At 37.6% G+C, this 17,233-nt stretch overlaps 1 protein-coding gene across 4 annotated transcripts in view; it reads left to right on the top strand.

Moving 5' to 3' along the window:
• The first annotated feature begins 611 nt into the window (after positions 1-611).
• The window catches only part of TTC3 (tetratricopeptide repeat domain 3), a 102,164-nt gene continuing 85,542 nt past the window's right edge, over positions 612-17,233 (top strand). For 2 of the 4 annotated variants that reach the window (XR_011648720.1, XM_058296223.1), the window contains exons 1-8: positions 612-694; positions 10,054-10,202; positions 10,647-10,689; positions 11,419-11,569; positions 12,057-12,144; positions 12,980-13,033; positions 14,023-14,143; positions 16,255-16,340. Coding sequence is in view for 2 of the 4 variants with exons in the window: in XM_058296223.1 (XP_058152206.1) it covers positions 10,065-10,202; positions 10,647-10,689; positions 11,419-11,569; positions 12,057-12,144; positions 12,980-13,033; positions 14,023-14,143; positions 16,255-16,340 (681 nt within the window). In the remaining 2 variants the exon portion in view is untranslated. The remainder of the gene's footprint in view (positions 695-10,053; positions 10,203-10,646; positions 10,690-11,418; positions 11,570-12,056; positions 12,145-12,979; positions 13,034-14,022; positions 14,144-16,254; positions 16,341-17,233) is intronic. The other 2 variants (XM_058296222.2, XM_071214968.1) reach the window with 2 other exon arrangements.

Here is a 17,233-nt window from a genome sequence, read left to right on the forward strand (position 1 = left end):
GCAAGGCCTCTGCAGGTTTTTATTTCTGTCTACACCACTGCAAACTGCGCAACAGTCCCCCAACACTCGGCCGCGTGCGCGAGCGCGCGCAGGCTGCAGCGGAGGGGGGGCGGGTTGGAGCTGGGGGGTGGGGGACGGACGCCGCTCCGGCTCCGAAAGCTTCACTTTCCCACGGGCAAGGGAAGACAGGCGGGGAACAGCAAAAAACGGGCCCCGCGCGGCACATACACCCTCCCCCCCGGCCCTGCCCTCTCCGTGGGCTTGTTTCCCACTCGGGGGCTCGTTCAAGGGCTGAGTGCGGAGGCCTCGGCCGAGGGGCCCTCACGCACCCCTCCCGCCGACTTAGCCACCTCAGCGCTGAGGCCTCTGCGCAAGCGCCGACCCGGGAGCTGCAGGGGGCGAGAAGGGGGCAACAGAGATGCCGGCGAAGGTGCGTCAGCGCCCGCCCAGGCGCAGGCGCACGGCGGCCCTCGCCGGAGCCGGCGGACTGAAGACGGCAGCGTAGGGACCCGCGGGAGCAAGGCGCTCGCCGCAGCGGCATGAGGGGGCGGTGCGGTGCGACCGCGCATGTGCGCAGCGCCCACGTGATGTGTCCGCCGCCCGCCCCCTCCCTCCGCGGGGTTGACGTGGAGCGCCCGCGGCGGCGGCGGCGGCGGCGGCTGCCGCGTCCGGGGCTCTTGGGCCTCGGGCCCAGGTGAGTGCGTCCCTGGCGCGCGGCTGGGCTCCCGACGTGGCGCCTTCTCCCGCCAACGCCGAGATGCCCGGGGGGAGGGGACCTGGTCTCCACAGCCCTGCGTGGGTGTGTGGTGAATGTGGGTGTGTGCGCATCGCCCGCGTCCCTCGCTGTGTGTCCGCGCGGGATGGGGTGTCCAGGCGCCGAGGGGTGTGGTCGGCTTTGGCCCAGTGGGTGTGTCCCCCTTTTGTCTGGGGTCTTCCTTCTGCAAGCGTGAGCCCTCTGGGTGTCCGGACGAGGGGAGGACGGACCCTTTTGTGCGTCCATCCCGTGTCCGCGCTCGCCTTGCCTCGCCGTGGGTGGGGGACGCTCCCAGTTCGGTGAGGGCCCCCCCCCCCAAGCCTGCGCGCGTCCCCTCTGCGTGAGTGTCCCCACCTGGCCCCCTTGCGTCCGCGCCCGCGCTTGTAGGGGGGCCCCATTAGCGTCTCTGCCCTGGTGTGTGGGCTGCGCGCCCCCGGTGCGCGTGGCCGCGCCCCCCGCAGGTGAGGCGCCCCCCCCCCCCCGCCCTGAGTGTCGCCCGCGCTCGTGTCCGGTCGCGCGTGATCTCTTGTCTGCGACTTTCGTTCGTGGACGTCGTGCGCGCCGTGCTCTGTGTGTGCGTGTGTGTACCCCACGACTCCGCCACCTGTTTTCGTGAGAACTGGCAGCAGAGCCCAGGGCTTGCCCCCTCCCCAAGGAATGGACCTGGGTGGGGGAGCGTACACCCCTTGCTTCTCCCTCCTCCTGGTCTCCGGAGCATCCTTCCTTCCCCAGAGGCCGAGGCGAAGGGGCAGGATAGTAGCGACTCAGGCCAGCTCCTCCGTAGTGTTGTCGAGCCAGGCTGTCCCGGGGACAGGTTGGGGGAACCAGGAGCGAGTCGAGGCGTAGCTACCAGGACCTTTCCTAGAGGAGCCCTAGACTCAAAAAACCTTCCAAAATACTTTGGTTCTAGCGACCCTGGGCGCTCGTGATCATACTTAAATTACAAAACGGTCTATATACCGTTTTATGGTTTTAACATGCATTATCTCTTTGGTTCTGCCCAACATCCTGGCGAGGGAAACAAGGGAGAAAGAAATCTCATACGTTTTACTACCCCCCTTGGGGTGCAATTTCCTCACAATTACGGCTATAGTTAGGGCGTTTTTTTATTGCAAGAAATTTTCATTTTATCTTAAGGAAAATGCGGTCTATTATAAGGTTACGCAGAGACAAAAACTTCAAACCTGTTTTTGTTTTCTCTTGCTGAAAGGCTGCATTTTGGTGTCTATTTCTCTGCCTAATTTTTCTTTTTAATTTCTGGAATATTTTACACACAAGATGCACAGGGGAAATTTAACCAATCCATGACTAAGATTTGACAAGATGTTAACTTTTACCAAATTAAGATTTTTTATTTAAGAAATAAAAGAATACAAGTCTTGGAGATGTTCTCCCTTCCTCCCCCTCCTTTCCTAGAGGTAACGCTGTATTCAGGTGTGTGTATAGCATTCCCTTGCATATTTTGTACTTTAGTCAGTTACGTGAATCCAAAAACAAGCGTTGTGTGTTTTTAAACTTTACTAACGGTATTAAACTATATGCCTTCTTGCAACTTGCCTTTTTTTTTTTAAACTTAGAATCACATTTTGAGATTTACATATGAATAAATTGGAAGATTGAGTTATCTTCAATTCATTCATTTTAATTGGTATAAAATTCCTTCGTATGAATATACCATAATATATCCATTTCTCTGTTTCGGATTTTGAAGTTGTTTCCAGTTTTTGACTCTTAAAATAATTCTGCATTAATCATCTTTGTGCCCATGTGCTTATGCACACATTTGAAAGTTTCTCTAGGAAATATACCTAAAAATGGGTATGCTGAGTAGTAAGATATGTGCATATTCAAGCTTAACCAGACATCACAGAAGCTCTCCAAGTGGTTGTACCAATTTTCACACTCACTAGTGTTGAGTGAAAACACTCATTTTCTTACATCCTTGCCAAACCTTTGTGATATCAGACTTTTAAAATATTTTTGCCTTCTCTTTAATGACCAACCTCCTTATAACTTTATTATTGCAGAAGTTGCTTGCTGCACATTGGGTTTTGCCCTAGCCCTGTGTGTAAGCCTATGGGCTCATCTGACAACTGACTGGCTCAGTTTCTATCGCATTTGGTCTTCATATGGTTATTTCCAGTAAATATTTATTATGTATCTAATGTATGTCAGTTCTTATGGTTGATGTATATAGATCATTTCCATGGTTTCTGAACTTCTTTATCGGCCGATGAGATGATTTAATTAAAGATTTCTTTCATAATGGTAAATGGTTTCTTTTAATGTTCATTTCCTCTTTATTTTCATATAATATTTGCTACATATAAAATATATGTAACATATATGCAAGGTATGAAGCAAACAAGTAAAATGATCACCCATGAATTCACCACTCAGTCCAAGAATCAAAATTACCAATATTACAGGTACTCACTTCTAGAGGTGACTGTATTCCTGAATTTTGTGTCATTCCTTGCCTTTTATGGTTTCTCTTGTTTTTGAGTTTTAAAAACAGGGGACTCATACTAGATATATTTTTCTGGGACTTGCTTATTTCATTCAACATTATGTTTCTTAGGGTCACTAATATAATTGTGTACAGGTGTAAGTCACTAGTTTTCATTACTATATAATAGTCCATAGGTGGATAAAACACAATTCATCCTGTTGATAAATATTTTGGTTGTTTCTAGATTTGATGTTATGAAGGTTCTTGACATGTTACCCACTTGCAAGAATTTTTTAGTTTTCCCGCTGGGGGATGTACCCTGGGGAGGAATGGAGGCTAAAGACATTCTAGGAGTACTTGGGCAGAGGTGGTATTAATTGACTTCTAGATCCTTAAATTTCATTTGTGCTCTTTCCTGAAATTGGTAATGCCTGAGGCCTGTGATAGAGAACTCTGCTGATTGCCCTTTCCCACCTTCCCTTCACCAGTAGCCCTGCCACTTTACAAAAGAAAGGCATCCTCCTCACCCACTTGGAATCTTCTTACTAGAGCATTGCCCTGATCCAGGACCTCAGGAGATGCATTTCCAATAAAATTTCACTTTTTTGGGGGGTTTAATTATAGATATATATACTTACATTTCAATCAACTGCATGCAGTAATTACAGTAATTATTTAAATGAATGACATCAATTTTATTTTTAAGTGTCACCATGATACTCTCGAAATTAATCCTTTACAATTATTTAAACTCATAATGACATTTTTTAAAATGTCCTCTTAACACATGAAAGATTGTGTAATTTTTAAAAGCTTTTTTTGGGATATGTTAGCAAAAAAGAAGATGGAATACCACTCCAATAAGCTATATGCTAGGAGTGAAATGCTGGATCATGGGGTATGAGACTGTTGAACTTTACAGAATGATGCCAAACTGTTTTCTGAAGTGGTTGTACTGGTTTTTACTTTTGGCTGCAGTTTTAGCAATTTATGTACTTTAATTGGCAGTGTCTAAGAGTTGCAGTTGTTATACCTCTTCTGTATTTGCTATCTGACTTCTTAATATTTGCCAATCTAATGGCTATGAAAGATATTTTGTTGTGGTTTTAATCTGGATTTCTTTGATTATTGATGAGACTGCATCATTTCTTATGTTTATGGATCTTCTCTTTTCTCTTTTTGTGAATATCTGGTCATATCTTTTACCCAGTTTTCTTTTGGGTTGTCTTTTAAACCTAATGTGCTAGCACACTGATTCTTTATTGATTATATGCATTTAAATAAATATCTTCCAGGTAGTAGACTGATTTTTCTTTCTTTATTATGTATTTTGGTGAACAAAAGTTCTTAGTTTTAATGTAATCTAATTGTTTTTTTGTTTGTTTGTTTGTTTTTTATGGTTAACTTCTTTTGTGTTTTGTTTAAGGAAATCTTCCCTGCTCTGGGATCATACTGGCATTCACTTGTGGGTTTTTTTTTTTTTTAAGTGTTGCTTTTCACATTTAAGTTGATAATCTATCTGGAATTGACTTTTTATGTAAGGTATGAGGTAGTGAGCCACTTTTTTTTTTTTTTTTTTAACCCTGTAGGGTTGTAATTTTCCCTATCATGCATTAAATTGGCAGTTGGCTCTCTGTACACCAGTGATCTACTATACCACCACTTTTACATATTTAGCCTCTGTTTGCATGTCTGTTTTTGGCTCAGCTCTCTGAATCATTTGTCAGTTCATCTGTCCCTAGGCTGATACCACCCTGCCTTAGTGATTAATGTTACAGCTTTAAAAGAAATTTTCATATCTGGGGATGACGAGTCTGAGCTTGTACTTTTTTGTTCTTTTATGTATGTTTCAAGAATCAGCTTGTCTAAGGACAGGGAAAACCATTTGAGATTTAATTAGAATTTGTTGAATCAGTTTGGGGAAGAGTTGAATGAATATGGTATGTATTTCCGTTTATTTTGTTTTTTAATGTGTTTTAATATAGTTCTGAAATTTTCTCTATACAAATCTACCATGTTTTTTGTAATATTGATTCCTGTGTATTAATAGCTTTTGTTGCTATTATAAATTGGTGGTTTGTGATTTTTTTTAGGTAAATTGCTGTTGTTTTTAAGACTCTAATTTTATACTGTTTATTGTTAGTAAATAGTATAATAGATTTTAAAATATTGATCTTTAGCAACTCTTATTATTTCTAATATGGTTTCTGGAATTCTTTTGGGCTTTTCTATATAAGTAACTATATCATCTGCAAATAGTGATAGTTTTTATTATTTTTCTTTTCCAATTTTTTCCCTTTTAATTTTTCTTAATTACGGTAACGTTTTTAGATCTATGTTCAATGAAAATTATTATGGTTGTTCATTAGAAGTGATTATAATGGTTATACCTGTCTCATTCCTGATTTTAAAGGGAAGAGATTTGCTGTGAGTTTTTTTGTAGCTACCCTTTATTAATTTAGGGTAGTCTTTGCCATTTTGACATGCACTTTCCTGTATTTGTTAAGACTATCTTGTGGGTTTTTTTCCCTTTAATCTGTTATATGTTACATAACTCCAATTCATAGGTTTTTTAAGAAAAGATTAATTAATTAATTTACTTCTCTCCCCTTCCCCGCCCCCCCAGTTGTCTGCTCTCTGTGTCCATTCACTGTGTGTTCTTCTGTGACCGCTTCTATCCTTATCAGCGGCACCAGGAGTCTGTGTTTCTTTTTGTTGCGTCATCTTGCTGTGTCAGCTCTCTGTGTGTGTGGCGCCATTCTTGGGCAGGCTGCACTTTCTTTCGCACTGGGCAACTTTCCTTATGGGACGCACTCCTTGTGTGTGGGGATCCCCTATGTGGGGGACAGCCCTGTGTGGCAGGGTACTCCTTGTGCGCATCAGCACTGCGCATGGGCCAGCTCTACACTGGTCAAGGAGGCCCGGGGTTTGAACCTTGGACCTCCCATGTGGTAAGCGGGCGCCCTATCCATTGGGCCAAGTCTGCTTCCCCAAGTCATAGTTTTTTATGTTCTTAATTTTCATTCCTCCATTTCTAAGATAAATCCAAATTGGTCTTATAGGTTATCTTTTTTATGCACTTTTGGGTATGCTAATATTTTACTTAGGATTTTTGTATCTGTTTATGAGTAGTATTGCCTATCATTTTTCTTTATTGATTCTTGTCTGATTTTGGTATTAAGGTAATACTGGCTTTTATACAATGAATTAGAGAGTCATTTCTCTTTTTCTGTTACCTGGAGAATTTGGTTTAGAGTGATTTGTTTCTTAACGGTTTGGTGCAGTTTACCTGTATGATCATTTGGGTATAATGTTTTCTTTGTGGAAGAATTATACATAGTAGTTTAATAATAATTAGCAGTTCAAAAGTAATAGGGCTGTTCAGGTTTTCTATTACATTTTGTCATTTACGGTAAGTTTTAGAAATTTATCCATTTCAATAAAATTTTCAAATTTATCGATGTCACATTTATGATATCTTAATTTCCTTTTTTCATTTTGAATATTATTTTTCTTTATTAGCCTTGCCAAAGGTTTATTTTATTAATCTGGGTAAAGGATGAGTTTTTGGCCTAATTAGTCCTCTATTATAGCTCTTCTGCTTTTTATTTCATTGATTTTTGTTTTTCTTTATTATTTTCTTTTTACTTTCTTTGGGTTTATTCTTTTGTTATTTTTCTAACTTAGATTGCATGTTTAACTCATTAATTTTCAGCCTTTCCTATTAGAAGCATTTAAGGCTATAACCAGATTTTTCTTTTAATCTTGTCAGTTAATCTATGTTTTTTTGTTGTTGTTTGTTTTTTCAAGGAGGTACTGGGCATTGAACCCAGGACCTTCTACATGGGAAGTAGGGTTCAACTACGTGAGCTACATCCACTCCCCTAATCTTTGTCTTTTACCGAAATGTTCAGGCCATTTAAATTTATTGTGATTGTATACTTGGGTTTCATTTTATTATCTTGCTTTTTGATTTCCTTGTTTCAATTTTTTTTCTTTAGTTCTTTTTCTCCTTTTGTGTCCTTTTCTGTATTGAAATGTTTCCATTCCCCACCTTCTCCCATTGTAGAGGTTTGGAACTATACGCGCCTTTAAAAAGTCTAAAGTTTTGTAGTATCTTAATCACCTGTCTGACCAATGCAAAGATCTTAGAATAATTTAACTCTGATCACCTCCACCTGATTTATATGCTACTGTTGTCTAACATTTTAGTTGTCTTTTTTTAATTCCCCATAAATTAGCCATTAATTTGTAGTGTTGAGTTAGATTTTCTTACATGTTTACTAAATTATTTCTTTCCTATTTCCTCTTGTATCTTAGGCTCTCTGGAATAGCATTCCTTAGCAGTTCTTTTACTTCAAGTTTGTTGGTGGTAAAGTATTTTAGTTTCACCTTTGTTCTTGAGAGAGAATATTGATGAATGTACAATTTATTTTGTCTGTGCGATGACAGTATTCTATTGTTGCTCATGAAAAGTCTGCCGTTTTATATATCTCTTTGAGGAAAATTGTCTTGTCTGCGTTGGATTTTCTGTCTTAAAAGTTATGCCATGTCACTTCTAAATCTAGATGGAGATTACTTTTTCTTATCCAATTTTGGATACATGTGTTTCCTGATTCTGAATTTTGTCTTTTGTCAGGTTTAGAAGATTTTTAGCCCTATATTCTTTAAATATATTGTCTCTCTTTGATTTTCTCTATTCTCTCTATCTGGATTTTAAATAGATATATATGTATTAGACTTTTTGAAGATCAATTTTCCATTTTTTATATTTTTCATCTCGTCTCTCTCTACCAAAATTTACAATGCTGGGTAATTTATCAGGCATGTCTTCTAGTTTACCAATTTGCTTTTCAGCCATGCCAAATGTGTTCTGTATTCCATCCCTTATTCTCTTATTTTTAAATAATTTTAATATCTGAAAGTTGGTTCTTTTTCAGATAATCACAGTTATTAGTCTCTTGTTGCTTATTCATTTTCGTGAATCTATAGCTATTTGTAGACTGGGTCTGACAGTTCCAATGTCTGATGTTCTTGGAGGTCTGAGTCTCTCATTTGTTTTTTTTTGTTGTTGTTGTTGTCTTTCCCTCATGGTGCTTGTCACCTGCTTGTCATCTCCTGTGGTGAGATCTTTATGAATTCTTATTTGATTGATCTTTCCTTGTGGGTATCTTGAGAGTCTAATTTGGGGCTGCTTTCCTTCTGAAAGGATTTATTTCAGCTTTGTCTGGGAGCCAGGGAGTTTACCTGGGACCACTTTTCAGTTCTCTTGCTTGCTCTGACTCAGGGCTCAGGGTCCTAGTGTCCTGGTATCCTAATTCTACACCTGTTTTTCTTTTTTTGAGGCGGGGGCTGGGGATTAAATCCCGGGCCTTGTATGTAGGAAGCCAGCACTTAACCATTGAGCCTCATCAACTTCCCTTAGTTTTTTTTGTTTGTTTTGCTGGTTGTTTGTTTTTGTTTTTTCAGGAGGCACTGGGAACTGAACCCAGGACCTCCCATGTGGAATGCAGATGCTCAACTGCTTGAGCTACATCTGCTTCCCCTACTACTGTTCTTGGCACTACTACTTGTAGCTTTTGGTGGCCACATTTTTTGCTTTGTGGGAGAAAGAGTGGCTTAAAATGTTCCTCTATTTTTGTGACCTCAGCAAAACATGAAAAATAACTACTTTTTGAAATCTGGGATCCTCTCCTTCCCTGTGTCCAGTGGTACGGAGTCTCCCATAGAATCTAGTTTATTGTAACTGATGGGATTAGTAGTTCTTTATATTTAATTTTTACAGTGTGTTTAGTTTGTATTAGAAAAAAAATTCTGTCAAATGTAGGATTTCTTGGTGCTATCAAACTTTCTATTAAAATAAGTTTACTTAAGTTCAAAGTTGAGTTAATCTAAAAAATGTTAAATAATATTTTAGGTGGCAAGTGGATTTGGCAATGTTTTTTACTTTGAGGAATATGAATAAAAGATTTGGGAAACACTGAGCTGGAAAATGAAGATGAGTAGGGCCCAGTGTACTGTCTGGACTCATTGTGAATGTACAGAGGTAAACCTTTGATGACCAGATGGTATGAAACTGCTGTCAAAAGACATTCTCAGGGTGCTAGGGATACAGAAGAGGTGCACAGATAAACTTGGTGGTATTGGGAAGATCAGGAAATGTTCCTTGGAGTGGAGTGTTAAGGACTAGTGGGCATTAGATGGTTGCAGTGTAAGGTATGTTTAGCAATGAGAAGGAGTTGGGTATGACTGGCCTCCAAGTTGAGTGTCATGGAGTGAGTGACGAGATAAAAGCAGGAACAGGATGTTGGGGGTTTCTATGCTATATTAGGGAGTTTGGACTTTGAAGGCAAAAGGAAGTTATTGAGTGATTTTAAGCATTAGAATGATATGATCAGAGTTTAGAGGATACCAAGATTAGAGGCAAAGAGACTAATTAAGAGACTATTTGGCAGCAGTGGAATGATGTCTTTTATTCATTCAGCAAACACTGGTTAATGCTTTACCTGCACTAGGTGCTATGTTAGAATGATAGCCAAAGATACAAAGATGAATAAGTATCATCATTCTGAAGGGGGCATGTAAACAGATAAATTCAGAGTAGAGATGATGAATATATGAACATAAAGAAGAAAAGAAAGCTGATCTTGGAAAGGTTCAGGGGAATAAGAACAGAGTAAGTGCGAGAATCTTTCAGAAATCAATGTTCTGATTGGAATTACTTCCTTGGGGCATAGGTTCCACATATTTCTTTTAATATGCCATAAAAGACCGAGACTGGGTAAACTTCTTCTCATATAGTCTCAAATGATTCAATTTCTGATTTGGGTTTCTGTTCTTTCCTTAGGATTGTACACCATGGCTGAACTTGATGAGGGAGATTTCACTATAGGGGATTATGCTCTGTTAGAAGATTACGTGCACGATAGTGTTGATGCTCCTGGATTTATAACCAATGATTATGTTCGCGTAACTCAGCTTTACTGTGATGGGGTGGTAAGTGGTTTGTAAATTTTTTATTTTTGTCTTCTTAAAGGTTTTCTGGTTTAGAGCTATCTAAGTAAAGATGTTTTTGTGGTACCTGGATTTTTCCAGACAGGTAGGTAGGTGTACCTATTTTGAGGAAGTGATTTCAGAAGGGAAGCAAGTTGCTCTTCAAAAGTAAGAATGTGGAATGCTAGAGAATGAGTGATGGTGAAAGGTTGTTTTCTGAGTGGAGATTAGAAAAACTCTTGGGGGGAGCTGCAGAAATTTAACGTGGGGGAAGCTCTATGTAAAAGGCCCTAAAGACTCATTGGATGAAGATGTTGTGTCCAAATTTTATGAGCAGATGTGCGTTGAAATGTTTTATATTGGTGCAGATAATCTTAGAGTAGAAATCAAAAACTGTACTTATGCATTTGATCAGATACAAATCAAAAGAATTGTCTTTTTTTTTAGGGTAAGCAGTGTAAAGATTATACTCAAAGTGAGAAGAACGTAGGTGCGTATGTTGATATTTTAATGCTAAATTATTGAAAAACTGTAAAGTGCAATTCATTCATACCAACATAACAGATTTGATAAATCTTAAAAACTTATTCTTTTTCATTAAGAAATCAAAACCTTTCTTTGTTAAAATAGTTTTAGCCAGCATTTAAATATCTTCAACATCTAACAGATTAAAAATGTTTTCATCCAGCCCGAGTTTCTTGCCTTTCCATATCCTATTTTTTAATTTTTAATTTTGAAATAATTTCAAACTTTCAGGATAGTTGCAAAAATAATACAGAAATAAAACATAGAACTCTAATGTATCTTCCCCACCCAGATACCTATTAGCATTTTGCCACATTTGTTACATCATTTTTCCTATCTAACCACCCATCCAAATATCTATCTGCCTACTTACTTATTTTCTAAACATTTGTGTCCTCTGGCCCTTAGCACTTCTATGTACAGGGACATTGACTATGGAACCACCTTAAGTACAGCTATGAGATTCAAAGAAATTTAACATTGATATATAAAGCATACATACCGTATTCCAGTTTTTACAGTGATCTCCATATCCTTTTTATTTTATATATTTTGGTAATATATATGTATCATAAAACTTCCCATTTTGACCCATATCCAGTTTTGCCTTTTCCCAATTAGCAGTGTTGTTGATTCATTCCAAATGAGGTGAAAATATTCATTTAAAACTTTTTTATTTTTTTTTATAATTAAGAATTTGACATCTGCAGTCTGTGGTGTAGTAAACCAGTTTCTGTTCTGCATGACTACTGTGATGCCATTAAAGTGTATGTTTTCTGGCCACTCCTGTTTCAACGTCAGCAGAGTTCTGTGGTGTCACGATTGCATCCCTGTGTGGACACTGGGTAAGTTACTGCAGGCTTCTCATTTTATATGCATAGCGACAGGCATGTTGCTGAATACTGGAGTGCCATGTGCAGTGGAAGCTTGGGTCTTACTCTCATGCTGTTTTGTCCACAGGTCAATTTTACTCTCGTTTAATAGGGTAGAAAGAGGGAATTCTTGGGATTTGGATAGGAATGAATAACCATTATAACATTTTAATGAATGACATTATGAATAGCATTAGATGCTAAACCTGAAGCTAAGTCAGGGGAAGTTAGTATGCTTGTTTATAAATATCACTGCTATAGCAATGGTGTAACATTTTATCTGCTTAAGAAATGAGTTAATTATTGTTACTTAGAGTGAAGAAACAGACAACTTAATTTTACTCCTAATATTTTAAGTTGAAGCATAATATGCAATTAGAGATATATAATCTTAAGCTAAAATTCAGTGAATTCTTATATATGGGAACCTAACCTTTTACAAATTTAATTTGCTTTTAAGCAATTCTCATGCTTTTGAAATGAGTTTGAAGAGATTACAATATCTTGAGCTGATGGAAGATATTGTGGATTTGGCAAAGAAAGTTGTGGTAAGTATTTTTGTTTTTGTTTTTTCTATTTAAGAATATAAATATTTAGATGGTGTCATGCCCATGCTACTAATTTATAGTGGTTAACCAGTAATGATTTTTGTTTAGGTTAACCTGGGATTATTCTGTAATGGCTAGACAGCTACTATTACGGTTCTGATATGACCTGAGGAGAATTAGGACTGCTCCTTGTCATTAACGGATAAAAATTGGAATTTGTCACAGTCTTTACATGATCAAAATGGGTTACTAATTCACGGAAACCTTTGGTTCTGAAATGTAATGTAAAACCATGCTACATTTCCACCACCACCACAAATATTTTATTTTGGAAATAAATTTTATCATGTCAGATTTATGGAGGTGTCCTTGTACTGCATTGGGGGTTTGTTTTGGTTTGCTTTTTTGTTTTTTAGCTTGAAAGCCATTTCAAGATTTTTCTTATTTCAGTTGGTTTTGGAGCTAAGTGTTTTTCTTGGTTCTGTTCCAATTGCAGGCTTAAATTTAGAGCATTCTGATGTTATTTCTTGCTGATAATCTTTTGTAGTAACATATCAGCTAGTATATCTTTATATCTGTGTGTAATGAAATTTTAAAAGTCCATACATCTAAAAGTTACACTAAGTCATTTGATCTTTAGGACTCTATATAAAACCGTTTCTGAATTCTTGTTTTAAGGTCCTTGTGAGGTAAATTGGGCAAGAAAGTGCCTGTGGGAAGGGAACTAATCTATATAGAATAGTATTCCTAAAATATAGTCCGTTTTCCCTACTAGAATCCAGATTCAATTAATTTAAGAAGGAAAAAACATCTTTTGTTATGTTTTGTTTTGCAGAATGATTCATTCTTTATTGGAGGTTTATTAAGAATTGGTTATAAAATAGAAAACGTAAGTGTTAAACACAGGAACCCAGAACAAATACTGTGAGTAAATGGCTGCCATGTCCCCATGTTTTGAGTTTACCTACTCAATTTTTTATGCGTGGTATTTGGTAGTACTGATTTCTTTATTTTGTTTATGTGGTCTCCTTATTTTGGGGGTCCAAGTAATTTTCATTCTTTAACTTACCTATGTAGTGTAATTTGAGCATCTTTGTACAAGTTGATTCCTTTTCATCTCTTAGATTTACCTGGCATGTATTCCCCCAAGTGAAATTCCTAGCCCCCTGGCATGAAATATTTCTTTATATATAATTACTACTTAATCTCTGGTTATAATGATAAGCCAACTTTTAAATATTATTGATGACATAAACATGTGTCCTTTAAACCTGCCACAAACATTGATAACTCAGCTACTTAATTTCCGAAGTTATTCCAGATACTAGAATTATTGATAACATTTCTATGAACTTTTGATATTTCATGGAGGTCACTGTACTGAGTTAACCCTTTTCCCAACCATGCCCTCCTCTTGTTTATCTTCTTCTCTATTTGCCACAAACCATGTAAAATACATAGTCCCTTTGGTGAGCCTTAGTCTATATCCTTAATCTTGAGTTAGTGCCAGGGATGGAAATCCTAGTTTAGATGAAATCAGAGACTCCTTGTCTACCTTATGGTATTGTCATCTCCTGCTACCCAAGGCAGCCGCCAACCAGGCTGCAGACCTGAACTTTAAGTTCTGAAATGATTACAATAGCACCCTAAACTCTGAGGGTAGCCTGAAGTCACCTGAAGATGTAATATATGTGAGTCTACGGTATCTGCTAACTTTTATGTTGGGGTTCAGCTCTTCTAGGTTGTATGCTGAAGTAATGAAAGTAGGGTTGTACAAGTTTTATATTAAAGATCTGAAATAATGTCAAGTTTGCAATGCCACATGACAAATTTAGAATTAATATTGAAATCCCATTCTTTTTTTTGTGTGTGAAACAGAAAATCTTGGCAATGGAAGAGGCTTTGAATTGGGTAAAGTACACAGGTGACTTAGCAATTCTGCCCAAATTAGGAACAATTGACAATTGTTGGCCTATGTTAAGTATTTTCTTTACTGAATGTAAGTATAAGTGCTCTAAACTGTTACTTTAATCAGTCTTTAATGGTAATATTTGGGCAAATGGAATGTGTTGTATGTGATTTTTTATTTATCTTAGGATTTTAAAAAGTATTTTTCTCATTGCGTATACCTGAGTAAAATTATTCTTATAGTTGGTTTTATTCTATATTTCCTGCTTTGCTTTTTTATTACATTGTAATTTTTACAAATCCCAGCAAATGGCTATCATAAGCTATGATATATAATACCCAAAGAAAGAGACCACACTGATATTCATGTATTCTCATTCATTAGAGAAATAAACAGTAGAGGCTAAGATTCTAATATAATTTCCACTTTCCTGAAGAGCCTCTTTTTCTTATGTATGATGAAACTGCCTTACGTATTTTTTTTTTACTATGTGAAATGGTTTTCTCTGTAGTGTTATTTGGGTAACAGTGGTCTTTTTGTAGAATAGTTATAGGAATCTTGAGACAGGAAATGTTTGGCTCTTCAGTAGAGATATGACCAATAATTTGCCACCTCTGCCAGGAATAGAGCACATTTTGCACTATTGACCCAGATATTAGAGAGAAATTGAATTTAAATATGAAGACAGATTTTTCGATAGGTTTATTAAACACTGGGATGTATTATGCAGACAGGTTGCTCTCTTGCTTGTTTTGGAGGCTTTTAATTATAATAAAGCTGCATTTTAAGGTGGAAGGAGAGAAACAATATCTTTTGTTGGGTACCCATGATAAACTCCTTTCTCATTCTCTTTTTCTTTATAATATAGCCCAGTAAGGTAGCTTTTATTGTCCCTGTTTTACAAATGAATGAACTAAGTTTCTGAGAGGTTAAGCTGTATTTCTGTGGTCTAGTAAATAGCAGAAGCTATATGAGAGGTTGGGTCTCTCTGATCACAAAGTTCAGGCTTTCCTCTTGTAATCATTCTGTCCCTTCCTAGTAATTTATTTTTTTGGTGACCTTTCCAAATCCTTTCCTAATTCTTAGATTTTAGGTACTCCTTTTGTCTGAGAAATGGATATATTTAGCTAGAGATTTAGGTCTAGTTTTGTTGAAATAAGTATTATTATATTTATCATTTATTTTAATCCCTTTTATAGAACAGCTTAAAATACAGAAAATACTGCCTGATAAACTTTTTTTTTTATTCCTTATACCTTTTTAAAAAATTATTTTTATTAGAGAAGTTGTGACCTTACAAAACAGTCACACATAATGTGCAGAATTCCCATATGTTACTCCTCCACCTACACCTTACATTGTTGTGGGACATTTGTTATAGATTGTGAATAAACATGATCAGACTATTACCACCAACTATGGTCCATAGCTTACAGTGGGGTATATTTTTTCTGTCCAACCCCTAATATTAATGCTATCTACTAGTATTGTACATTTCTTATAGTTCAGGGGAGAACACTCTCATATTTGAACTGTTGACCACAGTTCATCTTCCACTACATGTTTTAGTGTGTTACACAGACCCATTTTGATGTAAAATTTGTTATTGCCTACTGTATTTTAATATGTGTTATATTTATGTAAGAATAGTGCTCAAATACCTTTTAATTCTAACATTTCATTCACAAGTCAAAATATTGACTAAAAACTTTGATTCTTCATTTGTTATATTACATACATTTTAGAAAGTTGTTTTCCAGGTTTTTATTTTTATACTTTTTTAAATTGAATGTTGTAATTGATATGTTATAGGTGCTCCAGAATGTTTATTGAATTTACTTGAGTAATTATGAGGCCTCTTTTGAATATGTTATGATGGAACACTTGTGTAACTGCAGTTACAACCAATGTAATAATAAACAGGTGTTTTTCTTTCTCCTGGAAGTAATATCTATTGAGATTAGATTTACATTAAGCACTTAAACTATTTTCTAAACTGTTTTATTAGTTCTTTATTTTTTAATATATTATTTGATGCATGCAAAAGATTACAGGAAACATATAAGTTATTTAAGAAGTGTAATTATGTAATGAACTTTATGGACTTGCCTATCTAACCTAAGAATTAGAATTAGAACATTACCAAATACAATTTTTTTAAACAAATGTTCTCTTTCACTCTCTCCCTAAAAATAATGTAGACAAATACCATATAACTAAAGTTGTAACAGAAAACTGCAATTTGCTTGAGGAATTTAAAACTCAAAATTGTGCCGACTGTATAGAGGTGAGAATAAATATTTATTTGTGAGTATATTTTAAGATTTGCCTGTTAGATTTTTTTTTCTTTTCAAATTGTCCTTCCTAGCAGGCTTGCCTTCCAGCTTTATGTACTTTTATTCCACAAAGAAACTTTTTTACAAAATTTAGATCATGCTTATACATTCAATTTGTGTCCTCCTTTTCCCCCTTAAAATATAGTGTGGGGTAGTGGGTGTAGCTCAGTTGTTTGGGCACTGCTTTCCATGTATGAGATTCCCAGCTCAATCCCCAGTACCTTCTAAAAACAAAGAAAAAAAAACAGTTCTTATTGGTGGGAGGATGGGAGGCAGGTTTGAAGCTCACTGACTGAGTGCCTGCTTCCAATGCACGAGGCCCTGAGTTCAATCTCTGCTACCCCCTAAAAAAAATGTGTGTGTGTGTGTATAGTGTGAACATTTTCTTGTATCTTTATAAGTTATTTTTGAAAATGCAGTTAAGCTCTTTGTATTAGTCAGCCAAAGGGGTATGGATGCAAAATACCAGAAATTGCTTTGTTTTTATAAAGGGTATTTATTTGGGGCAGGAGCTTACAGATACCAGGCTATAAAGCATAAGTTACTTCCCTCAAGAAAGTCTATTTTCATGTGTTGGAGCAAGATGGCTGCGGATGTCTGTGAGTGTTCAGGCTCCCTGGGTTCCTCTGGGCTCAGCTCCTGTTTTCTCCACAAGGACAGATGTAGACTATGAGGCTCTCTAGGCTTTGCCTCTCTCACAAGGTCGGCTGTAGACTCTCAGGCAAATGGCTCTGTCTCTTTCCCCGCGGCCCCAACTTGAGACTTCAGCATAAAACTACAACATCAAAAACCCTCTAACTCTGTCCTTTACCATGCCTTTTTTCTGTGAGTCCCCACCTACCAA

Source organism: Dasypus novemcinctus, chromosome 4 (assembly GCF_030445035.2).
Source record: "Dasypus novemcinctus isolate mDasNov1 chromosome 4, mDasNov1.1.hap2, whole genome shotgun sequence".
In the NCBI taxonomy this organism is placed as follows: Eukaryota; Metazoa; Chordata; class Mammalia; order Cingulata; family Dasypodidae; genus Dasypus; species Dasypus novemcinctus.